Below are 20676 nucleotides of genomic sequence, written 5' to 3'. Positions count from 1 at the left end.
GCAAAAGATATCGTTAAATATATCGGTAAAAGAAGCCCCAAGAAGGTTGTGGTTTAAAAATAAACATTCTGATATAAACACTCTGTCAGCTACACTGTTTACTTCTGAATATTATATTTTATTGACAGCCATCATTTGTAGTAGCCTATTCACAAACTTTGCTCAAGCGTAGCATTTTTTCGGAGTTCACTGTGTAGCCTGCTCCCTGAAATCTGTAAGTCACCTACGCCGTTTACTTCTGTATATTATATCTATCTATAAATTACGGGAACGTCTTTCTCTCTGTGAGTGTGTGTGTGTGTGTGTGTTATTCGCATATCTCTCGAACCGTTAGTCCGATGGATTTCAAACTTGACAGGTGTCTCGCTACGGGCACGAGTAAGTGCACTGCCAAGTTTGACATTGTTTGGATTAGAAATGCAAAAAATATTGGTAAATATATATCGGTAAAAAGAAGCACACACTGGCTATTGCCGCTCTAGCCGCTCTGGCTTTTAACCCTCACAGAGAGGGTCGAAGAAAGCAGTGGAGCTTAAGTAGCTTGGAGTTCCCTGTGTAGCCTGCTCCCTGAATCGTGTAGTTCAATGTTCCACATTTATTGTATGTCATTATGTCAGTATCAGTATTTGCTTTCTACCATGCACAAATAAAAATGTCACTGAACTTTTGCTGTGTAATTGTAACAATGAGCACTCAAATACACCAAACCAACAATTACTAAAAACACAAAAACTGATTTTGTACAGGCACTTTGCACTGCTCACTGAATCTACGTGCTTATTCATTTGTGGATGTTAACTGAATCTGTAAGTCAGCTATGCTGTTTACTTCTGAATATTATATTTCATTCTGGTGCGCTTAACGCTATCGCTACTGTGTAATAGTAGCCTATGCTATTCACCAACTAAACATATCCTATTCAATGCGTTCACAGTCTCTTTCACGGGCATCATTTGTAGTAGCCTATTCACAAACTGTTTGCTCAAGCATAGCGTTTTCTCGGAGTTCACTGTGTGCTTTCTACCATGCACAAATAAAAAAAGTCACTGAACTTTTGCTGTGCTATTGTAACAATGAGCACTCAAACACACCAAACCAACAATTACTAAAAACACACACAAAAACTGATTTTGCACAGGCATTTTGCACTAGTTCATTTAATTCAGAATTTTGCACACATAAGTTGAAAGGCATTTGTTTGTGTATAGGACCACCAACTCATCCAGAGCTGGAGAGATGCCATGCTATCTGGAACAAGAGTCTATTTTGTACAGATGTTCTGGTTATGTCCTTCCTAAATAAAAGATTTGTCATCGAACCAGAATTATGTGGATCCTTCTGTTTTTTGAAAAAGCAAAATGCCAGAGTCAAAAGTTTTCCAATTGTTGGTTTTATGTTTTATGCTAATTAACACCTTTCATTGTCTTTCTCTGAGCATTTAGGCTCAATCTTACCAAGGATAAACATTATTTATAAAAAAAGTCCAAGTTCCTTGCAATTTGGTTTATTAAAAATATTAAAATTAATCAGTACACAACACTTGTCAGGTTAAGTAGTTATATTACCATACAAATCTTGTTACTAATAAAAACATTTGGTGTTTATCAGTAATGACCTGACAAACATGCTTTTGGCTTTAGTCTCAGATCTTTTCAAGTAGACCAACGTTATACAACAGCCTCCTAAATGATGTGAACCGCTGGCGTACAATTCCTCCTGAGCCGTCCACCTCGACTCTATTTTCTTGAGCATGTTCTTCAACTGCTTGTGCTTGACTTGCACTGTTATTCACATTCAAAAACCAGAAGTATTCATCATCACAGGCTCCCAGAAGCTCCTTAATTTCATTTGGTGTGTTGTCTTTAAGATACTGCCATGCTCTTTTCCCATTGTAGTCCATGATGTCTACATCGGCACTGAACGCACCAACCAAAATCTTCATAACCATGTACTGGCCATGCATGGCAGCCAAGTGGAGAGGCGTCAGACCTCCACTGCCTCTCAAATTCACATTCACTGACAGCCCCTCTTTTTCAGCATGCCTGAGAAGCTTAATCAGTGTCTCGTCCTTTCCATTTTTTGCCAACCAGTGGAGAGCTGTAAAACCACTAATAAAGTCTTTTCTGCTCAATAAACTGCGATCTTCTGCGAGAAATTCCACTATGGTCTCATAATTCCCATCCACAACAGAGAGCATCCACGCGTGCTCCATGGGATCCAAAGCCCAGAGCGTGCCGCAGTTTAAAGTGTCTCCATTCGGTGCCTCCTCCTCCTCTTCTTTTGACGATTTGTGTTTGGATGATAAAATACTTGACAATCCAGATCTGTTATTCAGAAGCAGCTCTTTTAAATACTTCTTACGCATGGCGGGCGTGAGGGAGCCCTTCTCCGAAGCATCGACGGATAGTCTGCGGGAGGCGCTGATGCTGCTGCCCGGTTCACTGGAGACCTCCAGCTGTTTCTGAAGTCTGGATCTGCGCGAGGAGGCGCTGCTGAACGCAGGAGACACGGGTCGAGCACCATGTCTTGAGAATCGCTCTTCAAGATTTGTGCGGAACTGGCTTGTTATCCTGTTTTTAGGGGAATCTGAATTACTTCCATTACTGCCTGAGCCTTTACAGTCTGAATCTTTCGGTTCTTCTGAGAGCAGTGCTGCTTCTCCCACAGCGGTATTAAATTGTTCCTCAGTCCTGATGGGCCCACTGCTGCTCCCCTCATACATACTGGCGGATCCCCGGGAAGCTATTTAGATAAGATCCAAACTGAAGAGGCTTACATAACCAGAGAAAAACATCTTCCTTATATTCACTTTTCTAGGCTATAGCCTATGTTCAAATCTGTGTGGGGGGAAAGGAACATAATATGCTTAAATGGAATAAGATAGTTCAGTATATTATTATAAATAATAATAATCAAAATCTTTAAAAAAGTTTAACTTTAAAAGGATAGGCTATTTAAGCAACGTGAATGATTTTGTTTTCTATTGGGGGAAAAACGAGCACTTCCTCATTTGTGTTCCTCTTTTTACATGTTTTTTAAACAAAACATTCACAGTACTATTTTACATTAGGCTATACTATTACATCAAATTATTTCCAATTTTAATCTATAAGCTCGTAGTTTAGCTTCAGTAGAATTACATCGAACATTAGGCTATCTTTTCTCCTTCTCGAAATGTTTTACGAGAATTGTAAGTATTAATGATAAGTGTCACTGTGTCAGTGGATCTAACCTGTATCTGAGGTGATTCATCATGCCGTCTCACCTGTTGTCCGCACACAGCTCCTTCTTCTCGTCCCTCTCAATAAAGCAGTCTACACACAGTTCAACCAAATAGGTAGCTGGCCTTCACAAACATTTTAAAGCTTAGTTAAGCGACTGTTTTTTTCCCTTTCTGAGAATCAGAAAATGAGTTCAGTGAGATAACCGAAACTATTCAAGTGTGTATTTCCTCACAGTCCATTTCCGACGTTCAAACCCTCCCCTAAAGTCTAAAGTTCAAATGAGCTCACTGACACTGACCATTGACTGCCCAACACTTCAAACCCATGACACTTGTGACTATTCAGCTGGATGACCGAACCGAGAAGAAAGTTTGCCTAATTCAACGATTTAGGCTTAATATAAAATAAAGAATAATATAAAATCGATTTTATACTAGCCTACTTCTTTATAATTTTACGTCAGTTTTCAAATAAATCACATTCAAGCAACACAATTACCATTCATAATATTTCTAAATATTAATATGTAACATTTAGAATAATATACGTCAATATTATACTGAAAGTAAAATAGGCCGTTTAATTGGGCTTCTGAAAATTAAACAATGATTTACTAATAAACGGGTGAGTCAGTAGACGTACGCTTTCCCTATTTGCATTAAAATCGTTAGGGTACTTAAAATAAAAAATAAATAATAAAAAAGAATAATTAAGAAATATTCTGTAAAAAGTGCCACTCAGCATCATTTACTATAGTTTGTTAGACCTGTGGAAACATGCTGTTGAACAGAAGATGAAGAGGACTATACCATATAATGAAATGGGGGTCATGTTTTGGCACAATGCTTTTATTTTCATGAGTTTTCTGAGTGCTGTAGTTATTGAACTACGTGTATTCTGCATATGAGTTGATTCCTAAATTATCCAAATTTAAAATTGCGCTATAATAAAAATAACAAAAGGCGCTATATGGCATTAGTCATGAATGGTACAGTCCGTCGTATCCGAGTTGGTAGCTGTAGCTTCAGTCTGGTGCGGTTTCCTGTGAAGGAAGGGCTTGATGCAGGAGAGAACCATGGCGGCCACTGAGATAGCGCGACAAGCGGTAAGAGCTCTGTTTTATTACAACGATGTGTTTTCGGTGTACATAACTACACTGACGAAATTCTACAAGTTATTTTTGGAAGGTGTGACATATAGTATAACCAAATATAGCTTTCGGTATTCATTTATTCGTGAACGTGATAGCCCATTATCAACAAACCAATCAATTATACATAATACAGCATTTAAAACAGCAAGTGTTGTTTGTGTAAATGAATAGAATATAAGCACGTTTATTGTGTGTTTATATTTTAAATTATACTATCTCTACGCAGCTGTTTTGGGGGAAATGGCTTGATGTTGAGGGCCAACAATAACGGACGAGCATCACGGTTTGAAGTGACTGTGACTTATGAATTATCATAAACAACGATTTAAAAAAAAAAAAATCGTCGCATTCTCGAGTGTAATTGTGTTGTAAAATCCATATAATTCGAGCGCGTCTAAAACCGTTATGTTTAATTGCATTAGCATCCTTATGCTCGCTGGGCGTTGTCTATTATGAAATATTTTGTACATCCATGTCAGAAACTAACAATTTTATTTTATGTTGTAGCTTTTATGTTCCTTTAATTCTGACGTCTCTAATGAGAGTAACGGACATAGGCACATGAGGCAGCAGGCTCGAGACCGAGCTCAAAAGCTGTTAGCTCTAATACATAACATTTAAATCAGTCTTTACTATTCAAACCAGGGGTTTGAACCAGTATTTTCTGGTTACAGAGCAGCCAGTGGGGTGTTGTAGTCATGATGACCCCCCTTTGGACTCCTTACAGTTGTCTGGTTTTGGAATGTTGCACATGTGGGTCAGATTGGGACTGTTTGTTCAGTCAATAAGATGCTCTCACAGTCTGGCTGCTCTTAGTTGACTGTTTTGTATTTAATGAAATGTGCATTTTGTTGCTAATGTTAATGATTCCACAGTAATCCTCATAACAGAACTGATCATCTGCTTTGATTGGTTCTCACTAAAAAGGATGTGCTTTTGATTGACTTTCATTGCAGTTTAACTTAATGAAATGTTTCCATTTGGACAATGGATCATTATTACATTAGACCTGTGCTGAATGAACGCTCACCCTTGGTTTTTATTTTAATTTTAGCAGAAATCAAATGATTTGGCATGTTCGTTCTGTTCATTGCATAGGTCACACATATGCAAACACCCACACACTAAAAGGATATGCTTTAAAATGTGGGCAGACAGCCTTTCCTGCCAGAATTTCTGCAGGCCAGGTGGCAGACCTGTGTGAACAATGGTAGAGGAAATGCTGAAGAGTGAAGACTAATATGGCTGAGATTTTGTGTTATGTTATTTGTGTTATGTTATTTACAACTGCTTTGTTTCACAGATACCTGTATTAGCCTACTTGATAACGGCAACATTTGTCTGCGACTGCAAATGGTTTACGTGTGTGTTTGCCAGAATGTGGTTTCAACAGTTGAGATCAGACAGGAAAGAGGAAGTGCACAGAGCTGAACCTTCGAGAGCTATACTATAGTGTATTACTCTTTGTCAAAGGCCTTACCTAGGTTCTGTGTTTGAAATGAGGTGCATGTTGTGTACCTTTACATAGCCTACTAAATTGACAATGTTTCGTTTTTGCATTCTCATGAATCTAGGTGCTTACAAAGTCTTTCCATTGCTGACAGTGATTTATGGTTTGCTTTTATTTGATCTTGTCTTAGGGAGAGGGTGCACGTGCCGTCCCACTCTCTGGTCATGTTGGCTTCGACAGCATGCCGGACCAGCTGGTCAACAAGTCCGTCAACCATGGCTTCTGCTTCAATATCCTCTGTGTGGGTGAGTGTGTTATGTCGAGCTCCTTTTTTCCTTGGGGCGAAACTAACCATTTGCTTCAGTGTATGTCACACCCCTTGTGAACACATACTGATTCTGTCCTGTGACCCACTTACTAAATACTGGTGCACTGCTGGAGAGCAATTGCAGGAACTTGAGATTTGATTTTATTCATATCCTGATTTCATGTGCTGATTGGAGATTAGCAATCTTAAATAACCATCCCTCTAAAACAGTTAACAAAAATAGGGGAAATAATCTTTAAATTATGGATTTATGCACGTTATTTGTTATGGAGGTATATTTTACTGACCCAGTCAGTAGCAAACCGTGAAGAAGGCATATGATTCTGTCCCCTCAGTAAGAGGCCATATGCCAATTAACCAAGTGCATTGTTTCAGATTCTTTGTTAGCAAGCCCTAAAGTTCAGGGCATCAGCCAGGGCTTTTATCCCATTTCTGTTAAAGCTATAAGGATGCGACCACAGAACTCGCTAGAAAGTTCTCACTCCATACCTTTTAATAGCCACTGCTCATCAGCATTTGGTCTGATTGGGGAAATCGCTGCTTTATTTTTAGGCTTTAGGCTAGTGAAAGCTTTACAGGGTCCTGTGGGAATGGGATCTGCAGGCTGAGTTTATGAAGAAATGGCAAATGTGAGCCATCCATATAATTAACATTCTGGTGGTGTTGCATGATGTCCATTTCTACTCTGCTTGTGGTTGTCAGGAGAGCAAGAATAGCCAGGATTGCTGCATTGCTTTTAGACTTTTACACAGAAGTGTATGCATCAGCTAAATAGTGCACTTCTGTATTAAAACGGATGTGTATAATTTTGATGTTAAAAAATCATTATCCTCCTATTCCAGTTTAATATGCAGAGACAACTATTACATAGCAAACCATGTTTAATTATTTGAGGAAAATGTGTATGGGGTTATTTTATCTTAGATAATGAAGAGCATGGTGGGAGTTTATTGTTGTGTGTTTGTTACAGGGGAGACGGGTTTGGGAAAGTCCACCCTCATGGACACCCTGTTCAACACCAAATTTGAGGGTGAACCTACACAGCACAATCAGCCTGGAGTGCAGCTCAAGTCCAACACTTATGAGCTGCAGGAGAGCAACGTTCGCCTCAAGCTCACTATGGTCAACACTGTAGGCTTTGGAGATCAGATCAACAAAGAGGATAGGTGAGATCTGCTTGTGACCAAATATGTTTAAGTGAAACGATTCTTTGGTTTTTTAACCAGAGACTAAATCAGGTCAATGGGCCTGTTTACACCTGGTCACTTCATGCATCTTTACTGATCGGGTAGCTTTCCGATTTGTTAAAACTGTTCCATGTTTTGCCACATAAATGTGTATCTGTAAAATATAAATCCGAGCTGCAATTCCAACTCTATGTGCAAATTTAACAAAGTTCACCTCAACGAAAGCAACAAAGGAGATTGGCATCAGGTTTACGTTTGGTTTTAGGTTTACGCGGTTTTGAGAACACTATGTAAACATAAAACCATGTCTGTATTTGTGACTGTAGAAACGACAAACAAGCGCTACTCTATACTGCTCAAAACTCACGTTTGAATAGTCAGTAGCAAATTATTAAAATATGAAAACATACAGGCTGTGTCTGTGAGTCAGAAGCGCCAGAATGTACTTGAAATTATAGAATTGCCCCACTTTTTCGAATCAGTCATCGGTCGCCTCCAAGACATGGTGGCGCCGGCGGCAACAATAATACAGTGAGAATAAAAGTTACGCCTTCTATGCCTATGTCACAAAATGAAGTAAATCCGGCCCCTGGCTTTCCAACTATTTATAGATGCCTCAACAAGTTCCTATCCCCCCCAAAGCACACATTTTATTTTACAGTTCTCTAATAAGCCTGAAGCTTTTACTACATTATTACATTCATACTACACTCATCTTTAAATGTTAGTGTTAACTTTTGTGTTTTTATTCTGACTGTTCCTTTTAAATATTTCCACCTCTTTCATTGTTCACTTGCAGTTACAAATCTATTGTGGAGTTCATCGATGCTCAGTTTGAAGCGTACCTTCAAGAGGAGCTGAAGATTAAACGCACTCTACACAGTTATCATGATACACGGATCCACGCCTGTCTGTATTTCATCGCTCCCACTGGACACTCACTAAAGTCCCTTGACCTGGTTACTATGAAGAAGCTAGATAGTAAGGTTAGTGATGCATTTTATTTTTAACAAATGTTTGATCACACTCGGGACTGAGCAATATGATTCTATGGTCAATGTTAGAAAAATCTTAGCTGGTACATTATTTAAAGGAGTAGTTCACTTTAAAAATAAAAAAATTACCCCATGATTTACTCACCCTCAAGCCATCCTAGCTGTATATGATGTTCTTTAAATGAAACTAATGTCTGATATATGTAGCTTAGCATTATTTACTGTTTCACTGTATAGAGCAGTTTGGTTTAAGATGTGTGTTATTAAGCATTCAGCTGATGGCTATGCCATGTTTAATGTCATTGGAGCTGTGTAGATGGAGTCAGTGAAGGTCAGCTGTGTATTACTGCATTCTGTTTCATCTCTCTCTCTGTGCTGCACAGACTCCCTGAACAAAGATGTCCTCTTAGATCTGAAGATGAAAAACTAACAGTAGCCTCACATGCTTGAGAAGAGATTCCTGTGTACTCACACTGTGTCTAAACCTTTATTTGAAGTGTCTGTGTTAACCTCACAATTCACCAGTAGTAAATTACAGGAAACAGACAAAGCGTTAAGCTAGTGCCCGGGCTACTGAGAATAGTACAAAGATGGTGGTGTGGGTGGCAGGAGTGTAAATTGAGTGAGTGGGATCAGAGCACTCTATATGTGCGTGTGTGTGTGTGTGACACAAAGTTACTAGTGAAGAGGGGTGTCTGATCAATATATCGATCAAATGATAAACGATACAATCTATCGATGTAATTTGAAAAAACCTACACCTATATATATTTTTTCAAGAGTGATTATTTTACAAATTTTCTGTGCGCCGTATTGTATATCGTATTGCTGGCTGTGAGAATCGATATCAGATCGTATCGTGATGAACCATCCGATTTACACCCCTAGTTTGAAGGTATATTGCGACGTGAGCAGGCTTAGGTTATGTAAGCTTTCACAGGCTTTTATAGAGTTCATTTTAATTAGCTTCTCCTTATTAAAAATGTAAAAAGAGGATAATCTATTTGTGTCATTTCACGTGACTGCACTGCAGCAGCATCTGCATATAGAGAATAAAGTAAATTCAGCCTTTTTCTGTTATATGTCTGCTATTTATTCAGTTTGCTCAGGCATAAAAGACATGAGAGAATCTCAGTGTCTATATTTATCTGGACTCAGCCAGATGTTCTGAGGTTGCTTTGAGTTTCTTGCATCCAGATTTATTAATAACTTACTGCCTGAGTAGTTGAAAATTGGCTTTCTGAAGGGGAAATATTTACTCACCATAGCCGTGTGAGGTTTTATATGTCAGCATGCACAGAAATCATCTTTCCATTGCTGTGTCTGGTTGATGTCATCATCTTAATTAGTATTAATATAAATTGATCTAATTTCTGATTTCCAAATGCTTCCAAATAATCTTTCTCCTCTTATATACAGGTGAATATCATCCCTATCATTGCCAAATCAGATGCCATCTCAAAGAGTGAACTGGCTAAGTTCAAAATCAAGATTACGAGCGAGTTGGTTAGCAATGGTGTCCAGATCTACCAGTTTCCCACCGACGATGAGACTGTGGCAGAGATCAACTCAACCATGAATGTAAGGAGCTTGATGCTGAACATCATTCATATTTGTATTCATTCCTGTTGTTACATGCACTAAACAAGATGTGCTTTTAAAGTGTTGTATAATGAGTTATACATATTACTTTATCTAAAAAACAGACCCAAAACTCATAAGTATTAAACTTTGGTGTGCAACTCATTCCACATTGTGTGTATTTCGGATATGAGTGATACCTAAAATCATGCTGATACTTGAGAAAAGGTTTGCTGCTATGTTTCTGTCTAAAATCTAGTTACTATGTGCTATATAAGAGAACAAAATATATTTATCCACAGTATGTTGGTATTATGTAATTAGATAAACAAGATTAAGAATGATGTGTTCCTCTTCCACTTGAAATTCTATTACATGGAGTCAGTCACAAATGTACTATGTCCTGTTTTGCTTGGAGACGACACAGCCATATTTTATACTTCAGCGCTCGCCCAGTTTGCATTTCACATCACAGTTCAGCAGCTTAAGTGAGAAAGAGTCCATATGGTGTCCAGCTTTCTTGCCTGTGTTTGCTCACAGGAAAAGACACCACAAAAGGAGAGGCATTCTTCAACAATGGACTCTCCCAACAACATAGAGCATAGTAACATGACATCCAATGAATGAATGTCACTTTCACCACACAGCCTGTGCCTGCAAGGTTACTGTGGGGGTCTTCCAGTACTGGTTAACCATTGGATATACACTTGGTTATAGTGGGATGTGCACTGCCCTCATATCTTTCTCAATGGTTGTAAAGGCTATTCTTGTCTTGTAAATAGCATCTTAACAAGGTGATTTCTTTACGAGGTATTCGCTACTTTGAGACGCAGTGCTTCAGTAGAAATGAGGTTACTATATTGTTCCTCATTGTGTTCAGACCAAGACTGATTGACAGGCGAGTGCATTGTTACATTACTGTTAAAAATGTTTGGTTTGATACGATTGTTTTAAGTGTTTTTGAAAGAAGACTAAAGGGGGTCGCACACCGGACGCGCAGCGCAGCGCCACGTCTTTTAAATTCGAACAATATATTCTCTATGAGAGTACACACACCGGCGGCGTCTGTCCGCGGCGCCCAGCAACGGCTCAGGACCGTGTTCAAAATCCTGCCGCGCCACAGAGGGCCATTTAAATAGTTTTATATTAAATTTACATTTATGTGTCTCAAATCGTAGTTAATGTATATACGGACTTAACCCCCATGCTGCAATATACATTTAGTTTTATATTTATTTACAGAAATCAGAAAATTGCTGATGCTAACGGATTTTCAGGTGACAGTTGTCCTAGACGTGGCGCGGCGCGGCGCTGAGCTGCGCGTCCGGTGTGCGACCCCCTTAATTCTCTTCAAGGCTGCATTTATTTGATCAAAAATACAGTAAAAACAGTAATATTGTGAAATTATTACAGATTAAAATAACTTTTTTCCTATGATGTCTCAGCTGAATTTTCAGCATAATTACTCCAGTCTTCAGTGTCACATGATCCTTTGGTGCTTTTAATTTCTTTAATTTGTTGAGTAAAAATAGTTGTGCTACTTTGATTGCATTTGTCAAAGAATCCTGAAAAGAACAGCATTTATTTGAAATAGAAGTTTTTGTAACATTATAATTGTCTTTACTGTCACTTTTGATCAATTTAACTAATCCTTGCTGAATAAAAGTATTCATTTCTTTTTAAAAAAACTTTTGAAAGGTAGGTATGTGTAGGATTGTAAATGTTAAATTGTAAAAGCTTACATGCACTAATATAGATTTAAATGCTGAGTCATCTGGTCTGTTACAGTAAAAATAGAAATAGACTGCTGTATTTCGGCTAAATTATTTGTTTGTGGGATTTTTTTTTTGTGTGCTCTGCAGGGTCATTTGCCTTTTGCAGTAGTGGGAAGCACTGAGGAAGTGAAGATTGGGAACAAGATGGTGCGAGCACGCCAATACCCCTGGGGAACCGTCCAGGGTAAGTTTTTTTTTTCACGTCTTCCAGAGGAAATGACACTGAGCTCTTCCCTCTGTTTGGCCATGGCCTCTTTGTTCAGGACATCCAAACCCATCCCGTCCCTCCCTTTATGCAGCGTTGTGTCTGGACACTCCCTCTCTTTCTTTCTTGCATTTTTTTTCACGGAAGGGCAGAATACTAATTTATTAAAGCTGTCAAAAAGAGAAAACTGAGCTGTAATTTCCATGTGACTATCCACTGTGGAGCCACAAACAAATGACATCAGTACAGTGCTGATTGGTTGATGGTACTAAAATAACACTCACAGTCCCAAAACCAGAAATGCAGTTGGGAAGAAATGTCCATTTCAGAGTCCTTTGAAAAATAGTGCACTGATTAGATATCTGCTACACACTACAATTTACAATTTTCTGCTCACCAAGTCTGCATTTATTTAATCAAAAATACAGGAAAAAATGGTAATATTGTGAAATATTACAGTTTAAAACAACAGTTTTCTATTTTAATATATTTGAAAATATAATTTATTCCTGTGATGTCAAAGCTAAATTATTAGCATCATCACTCCAGTTTTCAGGGTCTCATGATCCTTCAGAAATCATTCTAATATGATTTGATGCTCAAGAAACATTTCTTATCAATGTTGATGAATGTTACACAAGTACAAATTGCAATGGCCTTTTGCCTTTTTATGAAAAAATGAGGATCTACAGTACAATGATGTTCATTAGTCATGTTCAACAAGCTGTGCAAGTCCAGCTCACTTCATTCACAATTTGTCCTGTCAGTTTTTATTAATTTGTGTTGTATGCATGCAGTGATTTGATGCGTAACATTAGAGCAGCAGTGCTGTGATTGTCCTCAGGCTGTCTGTGACATTACTCTGAATATATCCTCTCTCTCTCTCTCTCTCTCTCTCTCTCTCTCTCTCTCTCTCTCTCTCTCTCTCTCTCTCTCTCTCTCTCTCTCTCTCTCTCTCTCTCTCTCTCTCTCTCTCTCTCTCTCTCTCTCTCTCTCTCTCTCTCTCTCTCTCTCTCGGCACATGAGACTGCAGGGCAGCACACGTGGTCTTACTTAATTTAGCTTGCTGCAAGGCTGAACTCACTGAAGAAAAATATGGATATATATATGCGATGTGTGTGTTTACTCAAGATTTTTGGGCACACAGTTTTCTTGAGTTGATTAAAGGAAAAATTACTTGCATTAAAACCATGCAGAAAGGGATGCATTTCTATGAAAAATTAGTGAGCGGGTAAAAAATTAATCCTTTAGACTTCAGTTGAAAGAAGGTCCTAAGCCATTACTAGAGACTAAATGATCAAATATACTTGGGGATGTGCTCTTTTAACCAGCCAGTTAGCATCCACTTAGCAACCACTCTGAACACCTTAGTAACAATAGCCTGGCAACCACCCAGAACACCCTTGTGTCACATAGTTTTGCACAGACAAGCAGCACTCATGATTTCTTCAGCAAATGTAAAAAATACATTTGTTAATACAGGTACAATAACAGCTGCGGGGGATGCTGTAGTGTCAATAATACTTGACACTTAGCATTGCTGGTCAAAGTTATACAAACTGACTGTTAATAGAGGTCATGTCTGTTCTTCTGAAAGGCTTCCTTGTTTTAGTGGTATAAAATGAACCGATGCACCTATAAGAATGCTTGTAGTAGTTTTACATGTACCACTGTTACTTGGTGTACAGTATGTCATGTCATCTACCCATCTGCAGCTTTTCCATAAACTACCCAGATCTTTAACTTTTAGACTAACTCCACCCTTAAAGGGAATGTAGTAATTAATGTGTGGCATGTCCTGGAGGAAGTTAGTTCCTTCTCTTTTCATGTCCTAATAAGACTTTGGTTTAGTACTCATTGTCCATTGAATATCATGTGTTTTCCAGTGGAGAATGAGAATCACTGTGATTTTGTGAAGCTGCGAGAGATGCTGATCAGGGTCAACATGGAGGACCTGCGAGAGCAGACTCACACTCGCCACTATGAGCTATACCGCCGCTGCAAGCTGGAGGAGATGGGATTCAAAGACACCGACCCCGACAGCAAACCCTTCAGGTGAAGAGGGTCACGATCACACCAACAATATGGAGAAAGTTCTCCGTCACAACTCATCGCATAAAGATTTATTGTCTGCATTTACAGGCGTAAATTAATGGTTAAATATCTTTTGCATCTGGTTTGTTGTCTTCAGCCTCCAGGAAACATACGAGGCCAAGAGGAATGAGTTCATGGGGGAGCTGCAGAAGAAAGAGGAAGAGATGAGGCAGATGTTTGTCCAGAGAGTCAAAGAGAAGGAAGCAGAGCTGAAAGAGGCAGAAAAAGAGGTTTGTTTGTTTGCATGTGTAGTCTGTAATTTTGTAGAAATGTTGTTATAAAGGTCTCAAAAGTGTTACCAAAAGCTGACGATACATGGTATCTAGCTGTATATCTGCGTTGATTTATACTATAAAATACAACTAAACAGTATTTTTTAAGTGTTTAGTCCTATAAATTGGACTATTTACAGTAGATGTAAAGCTTTGTTTGTTCAGTAACCGCTCACATACTGACTCTTTGGTGTTCACATCACAGCTTCATGAAAAGTTTGACCGTCTCAAGAAGCTTCACCAGGATGAGAAGAAGAAACTAGAGGACAAGAAGAAGTCTCTCGATGATGAGCTGAACGGCTTCAAGCAGAAGAAGACGGCCGCTGAGCTGCTGCAGTCACAGGCCCAGCAGGCAGGGAGCTCCGCCACACTCAAGAAGGATAAAGAGAGGAAAAAGTAAGTATTGAGCTCCACGTGGTTCCTAACCCTCACAACCTTCCCTCCCCAAGACCCCAGATGATCACGATGCAGGAGATCATGTGTGCAAGTGTGTGTGCATTTCACTGACCGCCCGGTAAGATTGCAGGGGATGTTAAATTTAGATCATTACCATAACTATGGAATTCAAATGGATGGTGTTGACAGTATGTCTGAAAAATGAAAGGTCTAGTTTGAACAAAAGTTTTAGGTCAGTAAGATTTTTTTTCTTTGACAGAAATAAATACTTTTTGCAAGGATGCATTAAAGTGATCAAAAATGACAGTAAAGACATTTATAACGTTACAATAGATATCTATTTGAAATAAATGCTGTTCTTTTGATCAAATTGTTTGATCTTTTGTTCTATTCATCAAAGAATCCTGATATTTTGTTATTTCTTTTTTTTATCTCAGTTTCCACTAAAATATTAAGCCGCACAGTAAATCAGCATTTTAGAATGATTTCTGAAGGATCATGAGACACTGAAGACTAAAGTAATCATGCTTTGCCTTCACAGGAATACATTTTAAAATATAATAAATTAAAAAAGTTATTTTAATTTGTAATAATATTTCAGAATATGATTATTTACTGTATTTTTGATTAAATTAAAGCAGCCTTTGTGAGCATAAGAGACTTCTTTAAAAAAACATTTTAACGACCGATTTAAATCTTACCGACCCCAAACTTTTGAACTGTAGTGAAGCTACTCGTATTATTGTGCAATTACATCCAATACATTTGTAGTATTCTTCAGCTGTATTTCCATTATGGAAACTAGATCATACTTTAATTGTGACCTCTTAACATCACACAGTCTGATGTGTGGGATAAGTCTTGTATGAATAGAACATGTTAGACAATTCTATATAGTTATATTTTCTATATAATTATATGTAATTACGACAATAATTTTCATGGTTTGTAAAATGATTAAATTATTAACATTTATTAAAAGTACAATATATTTTATTCACCTTTAATCAAAGGGTCATGCACATTCAATCTGAAAAGCGTACTAGTAATTAGAGCTCAAATAAATTGCTTAAATAATGCTGGTAATCAACCATGGTTGTGTATTCAAGCTGATTTGCTGCATTCATCTGAATACTATATGGGAAGAAGACACTTGCAGTGAAAAGGTTTACCTTTTTGTTGTTGTTTTTTTTTCAAATCAATTTCTCCTGTATTTTTAACTGTTTCCCCCCCTTAAGCTTCTTGTATGTCCTCATGAGGCAGCAGACCACTGCTTTAAAAACACTTGCTACATTTCACAGCAATGAGATGCTAAGGAAGCAGTTTTGCAGTACATAAAGTGCAAGAAAGTAAAGTGAAATAGACATGTGAAGGCCAAGTATGGTAACCCATCCAAGTTAGTGCACACACATTAGGAGCAGTGAGTAGTGAACATACACACACACACACCTGGAGCAGTGGGCAACCATTTTGTTGTGCCGCCCAGGGAGCGATTGGGGGTTAGGTGCCTTGCTCAATTTCCTGCCGGTATTGAGAATCGTACCTTCAACCTTTGTCCAAATCCAAAACTTGAGATTGAACAGTCTCTTACCACTTTATTTTCTATTATCCAATGGGTGATATTTATTCCTACATTTAGAAGATAGCCAGAGAAAATGTTACAGTTTTCCTCTGTGCTCATGCGGGTCATGGCATGTACAATATTCATTTTGATGTTGCTTGTAAGGTGTCTTGTCTAGTTTGTACACGTGTCATGTACGTCTCATCCATGCTGTTTTCCAGTTAACTCCTCACCTGCTCCCAGTCCTGCATGAGTCACCTTATGCTGGTAAGGCTTTCATAGTATCTCTTAAGACACAAACCCTCGTTCACACGAGGGGACTAAATTACAAAAACACAAGTAATGATGATGGTCAGTTACACTGATCCTGTAATTGCGGTGTTAGTGCACTGCAGTAGTAATTACATATCCTATTCATGCTTAAAAGTCTTAAACACTGGCAATGTGAAGATTGTCTATGGTAGCAGCAGGGGATATTATGTCACCAGCGTCAGGCGAGAGTTTATTGCTCTCCCTATGTGATGTGCAGCCATCTGCCATCTGAATCCATAACAATCTGCCGTTGTTTGCACTCCACACTGCTCTTCCACAAACTCACACAAAAGAGCCTTTAATGGCTCGGCTCCTACAGCTGGGTCACACTAGTCCTACACTTGGCCTAAAGCTTGAGCTATCCCTTGCCACATACCTATTAGTAATAGTTAAGTAACACACGTTAATGTTGGGATATCCGATTTATGTAAATAACAGCAGAAGAGACTATTTAATTAGTTTTATCCAGCACAAAGAGAGAACAATTCTAAGCCTTACCACATACACCCCCTGCAACTGCTTTCAAGTGTTTTAACAGATGCACGACTAACATTTTGGATCTTTTTTTTTCTTCTTTTTTTTATGTGTGAATACAACAGTGTGTAACCTGTAGGGAACAATAATCTTCCTTCTCTCTCGTTTCCAGTTCAGGATTCCTGTAGAAAGTGCTCCCCCTGCCCGCTGTGAATGAGCTCTCCCCCCTCAGTGTTCCTGAGCCATGCCGTTCCCGTTCCCGTTCCCGTTCCCTCCCCCCTCTCTCCCGCCCCACATCCCCCAGTTTCACGCATAACATAGCTGAGGAGGGATATTAACTGTGAATGGAATCCTTCTTTTCTTTTTTTTTTTTACATTTTTAAAATTCCATTTATTCTTCTTTGTTTTACTTGCTGTGTTATGATGTCATAATGATATTGCTTTGTTTTGCATGACTAGTGTATGAATCAACTTTAACATGAGTGGCTACTGTTGCAGTAGTGAGTACACGGGTTAAAATGAGACAAATTGGATTTTTACTGTTAGTACCATCATTTTTATTGGTACTATAATAGGAAGATAAATGAGCTGCTTTCAGTTCAGTCATTGAGCTTTAAAGCATTTTTGCAGTTTTCTAATATAATTTAGGAACACGAGTAGTAATGAAGTGGTTTGTCTCATTTTAGCTCATGCATGTTATGCAGATGCTGTCTGGTTATCTGCAGCCATATCTCAATGTTGTTGATGTTTTTTTATTTTTATAAACCTGTCATTCCTATGCTTGTATTAGTTTAGAAAAACTTCATATTGGCACATTTCATCCAAATGTAAGCACCTTTTTATAGTTCTTTATTTTTGTGATATTTTATTTTTCACAAAATTAAAATAAAATTAAAAATTCACTTACTAATCAGATATCAATTGCAAGGGGACCAATAAAGCTTCTTTCATAAAGCTTAAAACTGTGGAAAATCATTGTGTATGGTTATCAAACAGTTAATTTAGCATTGTTCATGCAAGTGTTACTAACTGTTTATGTACTGGGGGTGACATGGCCAGTGTTTGATTTGCTTACTAATGTAATGGAAAATCTTGATTCCTCAATTTATAGACCTTAGTCAGGGTGGCGCCATATTTAATTTTTGACAGGATTGAAAACGAGGCTGTGAGGAATCGAAGACGAAGATTTGATTGTTCAGCGGACATAACGTTTTTCTGAAAAAACGTAGACGACTCTATTAAAGTTCTGGGACCTATAGGGACCTAGTGATCTAGGACATTTATACAGTGTGTGCTATTGTAAAGATTGTGCGTTTATCCCTCACAGCCTCGTTTTCATCTGCATTAAATTCAATATGGCAGTTTAGAGAAGCGCTGGACTTTCACCTTTAAAGCAATTTACTATATCTCTATGCTTAACTGAGCATATATAACAATAATAAGACCCGCTTAATCCTACATCTGAATGTACTCCACAAAGTTTGTGGCCTGTATTCTCAAATGAAGAGCTGCTTGACCACTGCCACAAGTCAGTGTTAACTGAACTTTATTATAAGATCCTTATGACCAAAAAGTGGGGAAATTGAATCATTTTAATCCATTTATATCTGTCTCACTGCAGAAAATGGTTTTATTTTCAGTCTCTTAAGCAAGTTGTAAATTATGTTTTCAAAGCTATAATTATAAAGATAAAACAATTAAGATGATGTTCAGCAAAATCAAAGTGAATCAAACATTTTGTTATGGATGGTATTTGGATGCTGGTCTTTCAACAGGTGGTAATGATGTGATTGGTATTTAGCACTTTATTAACTCTCTTGCTCCCTCCAGTCTCCCTGCTCACTGCCATGTGTGTATTTACTTTCCTTTGCAGTAATCCCTGGCTCTGCACTGAGTAGTATGGCTTTGATAAGGGACCAGGCCCAGACTCTTTGGTTAACCGGTACCCCGAGGCAGTGTGGACCCGGCCCTCTGTGTTTCTTATAGATCACCTCTTGTGTTTTCATTGTGTGCTCTTTCTGCAGCTTTTACTAACATTATATTTATTGTGTTACCAAAACCTTTGCTGAAGGCTGTGCTTATTTGCAGTGTATGTTTTGTGTTACTAATATGCTTAAGATGTTTGCCTCTTCAGAGATGTGGGGAGGGAAAATGCAATCATTATAATCACTGTCCCTGTTTTATTCTTTAAAAAGTTTTAGATTGGGTTACTCTTGACCGCAAATGTATCACTTTAAGAATGCAAGCTGAAAGCAATGTTGCATTGAACGAATCCATGCATGTTTAAAAGCAACTTGTGAAGAGGATGCACAATGCATTTGAAGCGGGGCAGAAGGACGGTGTGTTCCTATCCGCCCACATTCCGAATGCTTCATGCTTTTGGCTGGCAAAAGAAAAATCTGAGTGCCCATTTCCAATTGACTGAAGTAAACTTGTCTTCCCACTGGCACTACTGCCCAGTTCAATGCCCTCCTGATACTCTCTCTAATCTGCGTTTGTGTCTCCTCTCTTCCTCTAGCTTCTTTTAACTCTGTCTTGGCCACCCGTTGGAAGAGGGGATCGCAGCTTCCACGAGAACTAAGCGTCCACTCTTCTTCCTGTCTTTTTCACTCCGTCAGCCTTGTTTGAATGTTTTATTTAATTTCTTTATTTGTTTCATTTTTAAACTTTCATGCTGTGTGCCCTGTTGAACATGGCCTTATGTGGGCTTAACATGGTATTTTTTCAAGAAATATTAGCACTGTTTTCTAATCAGGGCATGCCAAGCAGTCCCTCATTAGTATTTTTACAGACATAATTTGCTGGCGACACCAGAGCCAAAAGCTCTGATAGAAAGGCTGTTAACTAAAGCAATGCTTTTGAGTTTCAGTTTAGCATTTCACATCTATGATATTGCCTTGTTCGATTAAAATGTTTAGTTTCTTTTTTGGATATATGTTCGTGAATAAACCTGCATGTACTCATCAACCTTAACACAGTGCTAACTGTGAGGAGCGAATGGATACTAACTTATTTGCAAACACTATGCTTAATTTAGGATGTGAACTATAAGTTGAGTAAGAATATCTTTAATAAGACTTAAGCATTTTGACACGCTGGCTGTGAATATTGAGAAAATCCAAAGAAAATGAGCCCGAAATTTCTTGGTTGTTAATGCAGCAAATGTGTTAAAGTGAGAGAGAGTTAACTGTAATTTAATGAGAATCTTTATCTGGAAGCATGAGCAAAATTGGAGAGGTTTGTATTGTATGTTTTGTAATCCCCTTTACATTTTACAGGACACATTTCAAGTCTTAAACACTCTATTTTATTTAAAATATAATCTTAGGGAGTAATGGAGCACCTATTGAAATACCATGTAGGTCACATTCAGTGCCACTTTTATATTCTTTATCTTCTGTTCTTTTGCATGCCCTGAACATATTTTTGTTTATATATGGAGTTATTCTTTGATTCGACATATTTACACTTCAAATGCTTCTTACTTTGGACCATTTTATTACGTGTATTTATTTCAGGTACAATGTGCAGTTACGTTCAATTTATAAATGTGATTTTCCATTTTGCCAAATATTGCATAGAGATATACATGAAGGGTTTTCAGTCATTTCAAGTAGGTCAGTTATGAGGTACCGACGTTTATGCATATGTGTGCAGTACATATAATTT

At 38.1% G+C, this 20676-nt stretch overlaps 2 protein-coding genes across 6 annotated transcripts; one reads left to right on the top strand and one right to left on the bottom strand.

The window, feature by feature from the left end:
* Positions 1 to 1221: 1221 nt before the first annotated feature.
* Positions 1222 to 3467, bottom strand: sowahd (sosondowah ankyrin repeat domain family d). 2 transcript variants are annotated; one of them, XM_079893243.1, is made up of 2 exons: positions 3233 to 3467; positions 1222 to 2837 (listed from the first exon to the last, which is right to left on the bottom strand). In XM_079893243.1, exon 2 carries the CDS (start codon positions 2720 to 2722, stop codon positions 1643 to 1645), a length of 1080 nt encoding a protein of 359 aa, XP_079749369.1. In that variant the 5' UTR covers positions 2723 to 2837; positions 3233 to 3467; the 3' UTR covers positions 1222 to 1642. The 2 variants fall into 2 exon arrangements, with proteins under 2 accessions (XP_079749369.1, XP_079749370.1); XM_079893244.1 differs by having other exon boundaries at positions 3266 to 3467.
* A 763-nt stretch (positions 3468 to 4230) lies between these two features.
* On the top strand, positions 4231 to 20661 carry septin6 (septin 6). Of its 4 annotated transcripts, none has more exons than XR_013823527.1 (11): positions 4231 to 4329; positions 6018 to 6132; positions 7126 to 7321; positions 8142 to 8328; positions 9757 to 9918; positions 11781 to 11877; positions 13785 to 13953; positions 14090 to 14222; positions 14470 to 14660; positions 15770 to 15826; positions 17180 to 17969. XR_013823527.1 is itself a non-coding variant. In XM_079892818.1 (11 exons), the coding sequence occupies exons 1-10, from the start codon at positions 4285 to 4287 to the stop codon at positions 16444 to 16446; spliced, it is 1299 nt and encodes a 432-aa protein (XP_079748944.1). In that variant the 5' UTR covers positions 4231 to 4284; the 3' UTR covers positions 16447 to 16488; positions 17180 to 17969. The 4 variants fall into 4 exon arrangements, 3 of the variants coding, with proteins under 3 accessions (XP_079748944.1, XP_079748943.1, XP_079748942.1); XM_079892818.1 differs by lacking the exon at positions 15770 to 15826 and adding an exon at positions 16443 to 16488; XM_079892817.1 differs by lacking the exons at positions 15770 to 15826; positions 17180 to 17969 and adding an exon at positions 19526 to 20661.
* The last annotated feature ends 15 nt before the right edge of the window (positions 20662 to 20676 follow it).

Source organism: Squalius cephalus, assembly GCF_949319135.1.
Source record: "Squalius cephalus genome assembly, chromosome: 14".
Classification (NCBI taxonomy): domain Eukaryota; kingdom Metazoa; phylum Chordata; class Actinopteri; order Cypriniformes; family Leuciscidae; genus Squalius; species Squalius cephalus.
This window is presented reverse-complemented; position numbering and strand designations above follow the sequence as displayed.